General features: G+C 37.0%; 1 protein-coding gene across 3 annotated transcripts in view; it reads right to left on the reverse strand.

Annotated features, from left to right (window-relative positions):
• CUL3 (cullin 3) overlaps positions 1-14044 on the reverse strand; it is a 58912-nt gene that overhangs the window by 22209 nt on the left and 22659 nt on the right. For all 3 annotated transcript variants that reach the window (XM_037406543.1, XM_037406545.1, XM_037406544.1), the window contains exons 3-5: positions 9257-9370; positions 2131-2291; positions 694-808 (exon numbers count right to left, since the gene is read on the reverse strand). In XM_037406543.1, coding sequence (XP_037262440.1) covers positions 694-808; positions 2131-2291; positions 9257-9370 — 390 coding nt within the window. The remainder of the gene's footprint in view (positions 1-693; positions 809-2130; positions 2292-9256; positions 9371-14044) is intronic.

The raw sequence follows: 14044 nt of genomic DNA on the forward strand, positions 1-14044 counted from the left end.
TTGGAGATCAGAGGGTATGACAGACAGTTGATCCTGCGTAAGAATTGGGAGGCTGACAAGTTATCTTATTTAGGTATCTTTTAACATGCTTTTACAATTCCTATCAATTTCCAACAGTAGATGAGCTTGATTACACTCAACCACTGTTCAAGTGCCTTCTTTCCTGAAACTACCTCACAAAAAAGCTCTAGGAAATATTTAAAATGCATTATTCAGCATCTGGTCAACAACTGGACAGCCACTTAGACTTGACTTCTTTTGACTCATTTCATTTTGTTACAAAAAAAATAACTCACAAATGTAGAAACTACGAAGGAAACAAAGCTTCCTCAAAGGCAGTTAGACAGGTAGTCTGCCCTCTCCATTCCCAGCCTGAAACTGTTCGAATCTCTCATGATATTGTGATTTCAAAGACTATGGCTACAGTGCAGGGATAGACTAAGTTGCATGAAATAGCCCAAAGCAGGCACAAAAGTAGCATGATGATTAATTTACAAGTTATTGGCACCCATAGCTCAAAATTACATTCAAATTATTGTAGTTCTGTAAAATTTCCCCCAAGTTATTGATTTTTTTCTGTAATTTAATAGAGATGGACATACAGATCAAATAAGCAGCAGTTAAAGCCCCACAAATTCTCCCAATTCCAGGCAGTTGTAACATTTCAAATATGATATTACAACATTGATGTACCTGAAAAAACTCTGCAGACATCTCCAAAAATGGAGCCTCAAAATCTTCTTCATAGACTGACCTTCCTTCAAGACCTAGAATCATTAACATCTGGCAAGCATTTCTTATTGCGCCTCTGCCAAAAAGTAAGTTGTTAACAACTTGAGAAATCCACATGCTTGGAAGACAAAGAGTACACAGCAGAACAACAATTCAGAACATAATATCAACTTAAGAAAATGTAGTAATAAAAAGCCGATCCTAAATGTTTTGGTACATGACAGGTTTTCAAGAAGATTGCAGGAGGAAGATTGATTGTTTTTGTTCTAAACTAAGGAGCTGACAATATTTATTAAATATTTTAAATACAACGATAGAAAAAACAGGTCTCAAGTTCTACTAACTCAGAAAACTATTAAGAATATATTTCAACAAACGAGGAATTAACCAAAAATACTACTTCAAAGCAAACTGAAAACTGCACATGTAAGTTGGAATTGAGCAATTCAAAACAACTGCACAGATGGAAGTGCAAAGTTTGGGGTGGCTTTTTTTTTTTGTTGGCTATTTTTGGGTTTTGTTTTGTTTTGGTTTTTTTTGTTAAAACAAAACACTGCCACAAAATGAAAATGCATCAGCAAGTTAAGCATTTGTTTAGGCATAGAAATACATCAATAAAATGTGAAAACAAAAGAACTGCATCCAAGAAAAAAATTCCACTTTCTGGCAGTAGGGGACAATACACAGCTGTTGCCAGGGAGTATTCTTCTCTTCATAAATCCATGTTGGGCAATCTCAGTCACAGAACTGCTGCCAAAGCAGCATGGAGTTTATGTATCTCCACACCCAACAGCTGCTCTGAAACTGGAGATACACAAGAAAACTTGAAAATGTAAAGTTACTTCAACTGCAATATCTGCAGCGTGTGGCACAAAACTCCAGATCTACTAAAGTGGCTGGAGAACACGAGTATCAGATTTAAAAGCTCAGAGATGCAACTGAACTATCAAGAAACAGACAAATCAAAACATAAGCAAGGGAAACAGATTTAAAAAAGAAAACTTCAAAAATAGTAATAAAAAAGCCAGGTACAAGAATGTTAAACAGCCTCTCAGTACAGAGGAAATACAAGGCAGCAAGAGGCAAGGAACTGTCAAAACTCTGCTTTATAACCAAATGCTCTGACACACAGCAGTAATTGAGAGATTTAACAAAAGTTGTTTAAAAAATACAAGATAGATATTAAAAGATACATTAATAAGCTTCCCCATTTACCATTATGCTAAACCTAAATGTACAAAGAAATATGTTATTCCAGATTATGAAGAAATTTTACTTGTGATCAGAAATGCAGCCTTAAGTAATGATTTATTTCTATAGGTTCTTGATTCACTTTTTAAAATTGGCATGTAAATTGGCATTCTTTACATCAAAAGATGTCACTTACAAACATCTTACCTGTCTACAACTTCTCCTTTTCTTTCTCTTGCAATCATATCCAGCAGAGTTTGCCGCAGGTGATCCCTAATACAGCCATAGCGTACAACTTGGTCTCGAAAAATAATCAAGCCCAAATTGTAAACATTTTCCACGTTATTTTGTTGTACATACACACGGTCCTACAAGGAAGGCATACACAGCAATAAAATTTTAAATTCAGTACACCCATTGTTACTAAAAATGGCACAAGATTGGTCATATTTCCACTGTACAAAAACAAACAAATTTATCTTCTCTCCTTTCTTCATAGAAAGAAATTATGAATAAATTCAAAATCAGTCCCATTTTCCAAAACTTCCTTTACATAGAAAGTCTACTTTGCTTAAGAGTGTAAACACAGCATTTAAGCCACTTTTTTGTTTGGGGGCAGGGTAATCTCCATATACTGACAAAATTCATGGCACCATCTCAGAGAGGTTTTAGTCACCTACTCAAACCCCTTTCATCTGCCCCTTTTTGTTCTTCAGGAAAAATTGATTAATTTTTCCCCAACTCCCATGAATCTTCCTACTACTAATTTTAGACAGCCAGTTGTCCCCCAATATTCAGTGGAATTTGCTGAAATATCATCATTAGATGAACAGAAGGAAGTGTCAAGCCAAAATGAGAACAGTTACAACCAAAACATTTATGGATTGGTAGTGCAAAAATTGTACATAAGGACTTCTGTTGAAGCCCCCAGCCCCACAAACTCACTTTCAATCAGCCTGAGCAAGTATCTTGATACCTTGCTTATGTTTTATTAAAATCACGCACATACACACACCCCCAAAAAAAGAAGGGGGGCAAGAAAGAATATTTTTAATGTTTCAATATGGATTTAAATTCTACCTCCATACATGATCTCAGTCTATAGGAAGGATCAAGCTCCTCAACTATCCACTAGCCCCATGCTGCCTATGTTTACAAATCAAGGCTGATCCTCAGAACTTTATTCCAAGTCTGTATAGCTCAAACACCAACATACAGAGTTGACTGAGACACTGCTGAGCAGACACCTTTGAGTTTCTTACTGCTAACAACAGAAACGCTCCAAAAATGTCTCCCCCTTTTCTATTCCTCTCTCCCAACTTACCAACCTTCTAGAAAGGAAGACTATTAACAGAGTTACTAAACAGACAGAAAATTAGCGTAATCATTTAATATCCAGTAGTGTTGTACTAGGTAACACCATTTGAAACATTAAGTAGGAAAAACTATGAGTTTTTACAAACTTTTTCTGAGATGAGCAATTATTATCCTGCCCCCCCCCATCAGGGTATAATACATTCCTCTAATGTAACAGTTTGGGTAATTACTAAAAATACTGCTTTACAGCCATTTAAGCCTCAGGACGATGATAGTCAAAAAAGTTAAAAAGAGTTTTGTACCCACTCACAGATCTGATTGTGCTAAGGTTTTCCTAAAATTTACATAGCTATAACAAAATAAAAATCAAATTCCAGGAAGGATGAAGGTCAATGTTTGAAATTGAGTATAAAGATTAGCTTCTGCACTGGTTCCATCAGTTACTTAAGTGCTTTAACTATGCTTCAATTCTGAGTGTTGTGCTCAAACACCTAGAAAACGAAAGCATTAAAAAAAATAAAAGCATGCTTCAGACTATGGAAAAAAGATTACAAAATTGTAAGTTTATATAAATTCCGCAATTACAAAAAAAAATCAGGAGGAACAGACTCCATACCCTTCAGTATTTTAGCAGCTAAATTTACACGGCAAAATTATTTATATACTAATTACATGCCCCATTGACACTCAATGACCAGAGGAAAGAAACACCATGTTCCACAATTCACTAATGATTTCCCACTCACTCCCTCAGATCGGCAGCACTTAAATGAAAAAACAAGATGGGAACAGGTCAGATATGCCTACTCAGTGGCTCATGAAGCAAGCTCAGTTCTGCCTCAAAGCAAAAAGTTTACTAATTGGTCTCATGAAGTCAGTTTAAGCAACACACTGCAAAGATCTAGACCACCATATGTCACTATTTTCTTCCTGTTATTTAGAAACAGGGTTATTTACTTCACTCCCTTATTTGCATACTTGCATCAAGAACAGAAGTAAATGTGATTCTGATGCATGAGAAGCTTAAAATACATTTTCAAAGAGATGAAAGAACATTAAAAGTAGTGTCTAATATACTCTATAACTTGAGGAGAAAAATACACATATATATTATTGCTGAAGAACATTCAGGTCTCAGCAGCACAGGCAGCAGGGTATCAAAATGGATTAAAGCCATGGTCATGACTCATCTGCATAGCTTCTGTTCTGCCAGTGCTAAACACTCCCATTAGGAAATAGTAACTACACTAGAAACTCTTCTCAACGGAACAGCGATGCCTCTTTAGTAAGCCAGACCACTCTACAATACCCAAATTAGGGTAGCAGCATTAATGTTTCTGATACGGCTGATTTGCTTTACCCTTGGTAACAGATCACTTTCACTGTTTACTGCAAGCTCTCCCAACCTAAAAAAAAAAAAATAACTGTGGAGACAGGAAGCCACATTTGGGAACAGGTTTGACTGACAGGGCTACATGCTACTGAACAGCAATCACTTCCCACAGGGAGAAGCAGCAGGTGCTTAAAGAGTAACTCTCAGGAGACAAGGGTGGAGTTTCAGACAGCAATTATTCAGAAACTACAGTGCTGCTTACACTGCAGAATAACTCTGATGTCAACTAAAGCAAGTTACCTACTGTAACATATCACCAACTGCTTTTTGCCCATCTCTGCACGGATGCACTACCTGGATGATGTAGCCTTCAGACACCGTTGTGTATACCTATAACGCAAGTGTCTCTGATCCTAGTTCTGGAAATAAAAACAACACTTCTACCTACCACCTTGGGCGTAAACCATGAGCAAAGAGTCATATGCCCTGAGGTCAAAACTCACATAGCTGATCTGTCAGTGCTGGCCTAAATCAAGACACCGGCTTTATGCACTGCACAGATGAGAAGGGAATGCTCTGCCCTCTGCAAAATACACAGCTGTATTCACCGGAGTCATTGTTCGCTACTGACTGTTTAACTGGCACTACCCATATGCCTATAATGCAGCCAGGGGTGTGACTGCTGTGCCTGCATACCTGAAATTGCTTTAAATTTAGCAAGTACAAGTAGTAAAGAAGGGTCACCACAGAATCCAGTTTAGACTAGTTTCCACAAGACATTCCAAGAATATTCATGCTCATGGAGCTTGAAGAACAAACAACTGCACCTCCACTGCTACTATTGCATACAGTAGCTAAACAAAAACTACCATATGTGCACTTACCTGTACTGCAACTGTAAGTGAAACTGAATTTCAGATATGCCCAAATGCAGTACATTACATCACTACGTCAACACGTGTTAGTACATGACTTGACTTAGTGCTTAGGACATGACCTCACTGCTTGCTGCATACAGCGCCATGAATTTACAGACAGTATTACATCTATTCTGGCACGGATTACTGTAGCCTAAACATAAAATGAAAGGAGGAGACATTGTGCACATATACTACAAGATGCAGTGGAGTTATTAAACTTGAAATTCAATTGTGGAAACTGGAATATCTCAAGAAAGTTACACACGCTTTTACTGTGCAATTGAAGGTTGCAAAACCTCACACTAGAACTGCAACAGACCTGAAACCAAGCAGACTTTACCAGACAGCAACCACAATACAAGAGACAAGGTAATACGCTTTTTTAAAAATGCAAGTCTAAGGCAAGCTTTACAAGTGTCTTGTGGAAGAGGTTCTGCACATAAAGTGAAAACCTGACATAAAACTCAAACAATAAATACAATAATGCACAAACCTCACTGTACAAAATCTAAAATAAAAATTAATTCAATTAAGTCTTTTTTAGAATACATTTTATAAGTGGCAAAATTAAACAGTGGAAAGATATTAAGGTGGGTTGGAGCAGTGTTTTGACATAGATGATATGGGAGTTAATGGGTGAATATAAACTGAAAAACAAACACGGCATTAAAACAAATGTAGTTTAGTTTAAGATGTACAATCACTAGGTTGAAGCACGAATTGCAGAGAGGAAGATCAGAATTCAAGGGGATGTTAAATATTTTACTTTCACTGATGCCAGATTGTGGCTTGCTGGGTACCAACAGGTACCTTTCCTGAAACTGATGGGTAAGTAATTGGGACGGCCTACAAAATAAGAGAAGGACTGGGTTATCCCTTATTAATAAATATATTATAAATGCATATACTTCTCCTGGTGGAACACAAGCATATGAATCAACAATGCCTGGTAACTGAGTTTATAAAGTGAGGGTTTTTTAAGATAAAACACTTTTTATGTAAATCATGTTAGTTGTGCTTGAATAAAAAGGTATTAACAACTTCTGACAAACATATCACTATAAAACTACATTTTATTCAGCCTCAACATCATAAAGAACAAATCATTCCTTATTTTATAAAGTTCTTGAAAATTGTTTCTTTGAAGAGCAGTCAGGTCTCGTCTTTTACCAGATGTTCCTCTGCTTTATAATTTAGTCGTACTAGCAGCTTTTCCAAGCTTTTTGAATTAACACAGTCAAGACTAGAAGTTTTCTGCTCTTAGTCTCTTTCCAACAAACAGAATTACGTTTCAATCAACAGGACACCCCAATAACAAAAAAAGTGAAACTGCAAATCTTTGACACTAGTCCTGTTTTAAATCACTGCTTATACTTTAAATATGTAAATATGTAATATGTAATCAAAGCACATATTTTTTAATGACAATTTGTTTTACATCAAAGAAAAGGAGGCAGTCTGCCCATTGTATAAGCTCCTTGCATTAGATAGTTCGAACTAAAAAAGAGTAAATGTATAATGAGAAAAACCATGTTACATTATAGATATTTAACAGACATCAGTGCTCAAGTTTGACAAGTTTATACAAGCATCTTGAAAGAAAAATGTATTCTACTTTTACTATTATAGTAGAAATACATGTTATTGTAGATACATCCTTTCTGTTTCTTTAGGTCTCATTTTGGTACAAGATAAAAAGCCTTTGGGAGGCAAATAGTCAAGCGGAGGACTCGACTGAACAGCCACTTGAAATTGTCTGGAACTGCGAAACAGCACATGAAAGACATATATATGATTCCAGAGGTATTAAAGTTTACTTATTTACGATTATATTCTGAATCTAAACTAAAACCCAACGAAGTCCAATCTGCACTTGGAGGAATGCTGCAGGTCTCCCATCTCCTGGAGTTTTGGTGGAAAAGTAAAGGCTGTCTGCTCTAACAGCACTGGCAAGCTTCAAACAAAAATCAAGACATTGCTCTCCTGAGCACAAAAAGTACTTAGAAAAGAGCTCTCATCTCCCCCCAGAAGTGCTAACTGAAGCATGTAAGCCTTCCACAAAGAGGAGACTTCTTGGTCCTCAGTATACTGGTCAATATACTAAAAGAGGGCCAGCCGATAAGCCAGCTTTCTCTGACATTGTTTGAAAGTTCAAAGAGTTACTGAATTCAAGAGCAGCAGATAACATTGCATTATCTGTTCTCACCACCTATGTACCTTGGAGCATGCAGCACCTCCTGTAGTGAAATAATACATAGTATTTTGCTAAAACACAACGGCTACTTCACTAGAAAGCTCTGGATTCCATCTTCAAACGTTTCTGAAAATTCACCACTAGCTTTGGTAGATTATTCTAATCATTACCTATTCTTGAATTTGCCCAGATGCAGCTATCAGCCATTGATTTGTATTTGTCCTCTACAAACAGATCAGCAATTCCAGGATTTCTCATAGGAAAGACAGTACATCTTCAAAATAACATCTCAATCTCCCTTTTGGCAAGATAAGATACACACATCATTAAGTGCCACATTTTATCCAGCCCTCTATCTTTAGATATGCAGTCTTTTCCCAGCTTAAAAAAAAAATCAAAAAAACCCCACCAAAAAGCCACACAATCTACAGCGCAAAAGTCAGTAAACCCATTAAAAAAACAACCACCAAACCCCCAAACAATTAAGCTATGTCACTACAATAATTATTCCAAATTCTTTAACTTTTAGTAGCTTATTAACCAAGATGGATTTCTTCACAGGTAATACAAACAGGTTCAATTTCATAGCATGAGATCTTTAAAAGCTACCAGGTAAGTTCTTGACTCCAGTTGTTCAGCAGATAAGCATACAATTTCAGCTAATCATCTTTTTTGACAAAGAAAAAAAAGGCACGCTACCATTATCTGTCCTTCACTGTATAATACTGCATGAAGTACTATCCTCAGTATGCTATTTTGGGGTGGGGGGGGAGAAGATTTTACATAAAACCCCCACAGTGTCACAACACATTTGTTCTCCTTCTGAAGTTAAAGCCTTTGGCTAGGAGCTATGCAATAAATACACTCTCCTCCATCCTAGAGCATGCCTACCGTTCTGGGAATTTAAACATATACCAACCACCTAAAGCATAACACAATCCAGACACAAGAATGTAATGCCCTCTCCACTCTCTTCAAAAAAGACCTTTTCTGTTAGCTATCAGGTAAGGAATGCTTTTTTTACATCTAAAATTACAACCACAGATCGCACTCTCATCTACGTGCACTGCTTAATCTCGTACCCAGGCAGTGTATGAACAGCAAAGGATTCAATGAGAATTTAACATTCAAGGACACAAGACTATGCCTAAGCGAAGTTATCCCCTTCAAAACTTTAACCTTAAAGAACAGCTATATTGGAAGTTTGAGGAGACTTTACAGTGTCATGCTTTTCACATTAACAAACCACTGCTACGTGAACCGAAACGTGCGAGTAATATATATAACCTGCCAGAATGGGTCCGATTAGCTTATTTTTTAAGAATTGCAAAATTCAGCCTTTTTTCAAGCAGTAATGAGCTAACTTGAAAGAAGAGTCCAACTATAATTTGTCACACACCCACAATAGTTTCACATGCACACAGGGAATTCAAAATAAGGGACAGACAGTAGTCTAAGGAAGAGGACTGGTAAGCATGCCTTGCTTTTTACTCCTCCAGCTTATTTGCTTACATTTGTCAAAGACAAGTTACTGTATCAAGTTAAACATGTGAAAGAGAAGATACCCACCATATACATCAGAATGTCTCTAATCATCACCATTGCTGTTTGATGATCATTCCATGCTTGGTTTAGTGTTTGTAGAAAGTTGTTATTTAAGGAGTTTAACACATCTTCTCGAACCTGAAGAAAAAAAAAAAAAGTCATAAATCCGTCAGTTTCTCCTGCATCATTTAAATCTTAACAAGCTTTGTTGGTTTTTTTTTTTTAAAAAAAAACCAAACACAACACCCCCCACCCCTCCTTGCTTCTCTATGAACTTGAACATTATGAACAAGTTCTTGCTTTTCCCTGGGTGTTGACCATCCCTACCTCGTATTTCACTTCTGTGGAAAAAAAAGAGTTCACACAAGTAAGAAAAATCAGGCTAAACCCAAGAGAAACAAAATAAACATGGATATTCAATTTCAAAGCAACACCTGAAATCCCAAATGTTAAAAATATTTTTTTTACAAATCCTCAAAGCTTTAATTTTCTATACTATAGTGTTTTAACTAACGTTAACTTTACTGTAACAAGTAATTTCAGAATTTAGGGTAGTACTGGTTATTGTTAGAAACAACTACAGATGAAAAAGCGGCCATGATGGCCATGATGACATTTAGAAAGACAAGCTGAGGTAGCATAAAGTTAGAGCAAACAACAGTTCTGAAAGGAAACAATCATTTGGTAAAGACCAGACTCTTATACTAATAGTCCACAATCATCAACAAGACTTCAGAGAACAAAAGGAAGTCATCATTGTTTTCATGAATGTATTTGCTAGTTGCCTCACTTGTCCCATCAACTTCAGGCTTTATTTCTTTGACACTGCTACTCCCTACTAATAAAAAAGAACATTCAGTTTCATATTTTGATTTCGTATATGCAATAGGCATATACTGCAGTGCTCAAGCTTTAAACTCATGTAAAAAAAACCTGAAGGAACATAAAAAAAATTATTCCAGGGTTAACAAAATGTGTGAATTGACTTTTGACATAGCATACAGAATACTTTCTGCCTGCTGTTGTAACCAAACAGAATATATTTCTACATTTATAGATCTGCATTTATACTTGCACAATAGTGTAAATTTCAGGATAGAGAATTCAAAGAGGAAAACAAAACACACCTGACAAGCAGCCACAAGCTGCACCAACATCAGATGCAACCACCTGACAGGCTTCGCTTTGTCATTTAAGTTTTATGAGGTAATCAGGCAAAACCCAGCATTAACAAAAAATTCATAGTCTGTCACATGACTATATATACTCCATAAACTTAGATGAGCAAACCAGAAACGTAGCATGGCGTAACAGGAACACAGTGACCTGTTCTCAAGAAGCTGTGGAAACATAACCCCAGAATATTCATGTTGTTATTGAATCTAGGTGATACAGGTATGCTTGTAGGTTGTTCAAAGCTTTCTGAAACCTTCACATACCCACTCCCCAGACCCCAGCAAGGCCTCTCCTCCTTGCTTTTGGAAAACATAACACGCATTTATAAGTTACAACCAGTACTGCTTAGCTGCCTCGCTCTTTCTGATAGTGATCATCATTTACCCTTTGGTCTCCCAAATGTGTGCCCTGTTCTCATCCAATCTATGCAGATTTTAGCTAAATGTAAGCATGCATTAAAAACTTCACCAGCTGTACTTGTAAAGAGGGGACACAATCTCTCAGAGTAAAAGAAACAAACAGGACATGGTTGCTTTCACTTCTTCAGTCAATATGGAAAAACACTGGAAACATCATTTGGATTTGGTAGATCACCCACACTAGGAAATTTACCCAAGCAAACTTAAAAGCCTGATTACTTTACAAGCGCAGATAATCAGGGTAGGAATTAATTTTACCCAGGTATATGAGGCCATCACAGAACTCTTCAAGGATCAAAGATTTTTTTATATATATATATATAATTTATTATTTTTTTTACAACACAGAGGCAGTGTGCTTTTATAATCACATGCATCAATCACAATAATCCTCTTAAACCAGCCAGTACCAAATCCCATAAACTGGTAGCAAAAAAAGGGTGCTTGCCACCAGGTAGCAATGATGACTTGCTTCCCGGCAGACACAGGAACGCTCAGATCTGTACCACTCCTGCTCTGCACTGTATGTCATGTGGCTTTCTGGAAATGTGTTTTAAATCTAGGAACGGGTGCTGTACAACAAAACTACTGTAAGAGTCTCTCTGTGAAGCTCCTCAATGACATTCTCCTAGGTTTATTTTAAGCTGTAGACAGGTTTGGGAAGCCGTTCTTTTAGCTGCTGCAAAACCCAACCAAATTATTGCTTACAACAGCTGTCCAGTTAATAAGCATTGAACACATTCCCTGTATGGGCCACGAATACAACAGTATTACAGGGAAACTACTACAATGCACAAAACATCTTAGCCATGCAAAGACACGGAGTTAAACCACTTTGGTGGAATGACTTGTAAAAACCCATAGATATCCACACTCTTCTATGGAGAAGGAAGCCCCTCAGAGACACAGCTGCTACTTTTCCAAAGCCTTAAGAAAATTTCAATCTCAAAGATTATTAGCAGAATGTTAGTTTCAATTAGCTGAGCTTGCAGTGATTTCTATGACAAATCTTTGCAGTTATGCAGTAAATTGTCAGATATTCAGCTTCAATAGGACTGTCCATATACAGTCTCAAAAATAAATTAGCAGCCTTACAATCTACATAATGTTGTCTTATATTTGCAAGGATAAAATCTTGTATGTAATTTCAGACTCAATTGTATTTTATACTGGATATAGCTCTTAAGGAAATATAGCACCTTCCCCTACCAATCTCTTAAGAATAGTTTATTGGCATAAGCTTGCAATACTTTTCAATAACTCTCTATTAAGTGCACAAAAAGCAGACTTATAGCCTAGTATTTTCTCTTCCACAGTGCCTGGCCTGATGCAGCAGCACTAATAGTTCAATTATATAATTTCCACTACTGTAAGGACAGCCAGAACCTTCTGTGGGGAGCAGCAGTATAGAACAGCACTTTCTGAATTAAGGCCTCAAGGTCTCAGTCCTTAAGGAATTTCTTCACCTTTCACAGAAGTCCAAGTAGTCCAAAAGATAGTGTTCTAAATTCTTAGAGTTCCAACTAAGTTAACAGATTTAACTATGACTTTACCAGAAAAGTCTGTTCACCCCTGCAGCTTCTACCCTCTTGCTGAAAGAAAAAATCCCACTGAAGATTACCAGTGATTCTGAATAGCATTTACTTTCTGGCAATTCTCTCACATCCTTTTGCCCTCCATGTAACTGCACACTTGCACAGGATCATCTTAAAACATCATTACGGAAAGATAAAGACAGCTAACATCTCATACCTTGTCAGGCTGACAGTACACCCTAATGCTCACTAATTATGTCTCCTACAGGACTCCTCATGTCATTCCTTCCTATTGCATAGATCTTACAGAAATAATTTCATACTCCTGTAGGAGATTCCTATCTTCTCTCTCCCCTTCTCTCTGCGACACTGATAGCAAATTTAAAACTGGCCAAGGATCCTAGACATGTTTGTAAGACCCAGGATAAATACGCTTGCTTTCAACCCAGACCTTTTGTACCAGCAGCCCATGCAATTCCTTCTGCACTTAACACTACCTGGCTCTGGGCCCACCTCACGGAAGGTTTTCTTGCATGCCTGCCTTTATTATTATTCTGAAACAGCATGCACAGTCACTATCAAACTCTACCCGTTGTATCAGCCGACCACCATGTCATAAGGCATTCTGGCATGCCAGCGACAAACAATAATGTTAAGTGTTCAGTAAGACCAAGAAATCTTACAGGACATGAGAGTAACCCAAGCACCTCTTCGTTTTTTCACCAAACCAGTATGTTTCAGCCCATTTAATTTCAGGACAGTCCTTTACATCTCAGTCTCTGATGTACATTGCACAGAAAAAACAACAGACCTGTATAGGGCTTGGCCAACACACCAATCAATAACTGTCACACAATTTACAGAACGTATACATGTTATGTTGCATGTTGTGGGGTTAGATTTCACTAATCCAGGGGTCCTCAAACTTTTTAAAAAGGGGGCCGGCACGCAGATGAAGTGGCAGGCAGTAGTTTGAGGACCCCTGCCTATAAAATGTTCATAAAAATGAAGGGAATTTTAAAAATATTATCCTGCAAACTTTTTAATGTCAAGATATTTTACTTCTAACACAAGTGATGCTGCTTATCATCAATTGGTTTACACAGCTATAAAACAAGCTTTTTATGTTTGTTTTTTAAAAACACTTTTACAGTATTTGTGTGAGGTAGTAATGGACTGGGCTCAAAAACTGTGAAAGAAGAGTGTCCACATCAAGCTATAAGAATGCTGAAGAAAGGGAGAAGTCAACCAAGTGCCAGATGTACAAGAATTAAATGCTTGAATTAAGATGAAAGGTTACAGTACTTCTTATTCAATGGTATTTTTAAATTCAATTCTACAGCTTTAATAATGATGTCAAGTACACAGGCAAAGGCAAGTTTTAGCACATCCTTACCCCATAGTAAAACCAAGGTAGTTCAAGACAGCTGGCTCCTGTCAATGATGTACAGTAAGCTACCTGGCTTACTACTGCCTTCATCAAGCAGCCAGAACCTGGTAAATGTAACTACAAGCCATTAGGGTCTGCAAGTTCAAAACCAAGCATACTTGCTTGCATGCTTGTATCTTGTATTGATCATGTTTGCACCTATCATTTTATTTAGAATTAAATAGGCTGTAAAAACAATACAAAATATTAAGTTTTCTTGTTGAGAAGTTAAATAATTTTCTTCAAGGTGCTT

The sequence above is a fragment of the Falco rusticolus genome, chromosome 13 (genome assembly GCF_015220075.1).
Source record: "Falco rusticolus isolate bFalRus1 chromosome 13, bFalRus1.pri, whole genome shotgun sequence".
Lineage (NCBI taxonomy): Eukaryota > Metazoa > Chordata > Aves > Falconiformes > Falconidae > Falco > Falco rusticolus.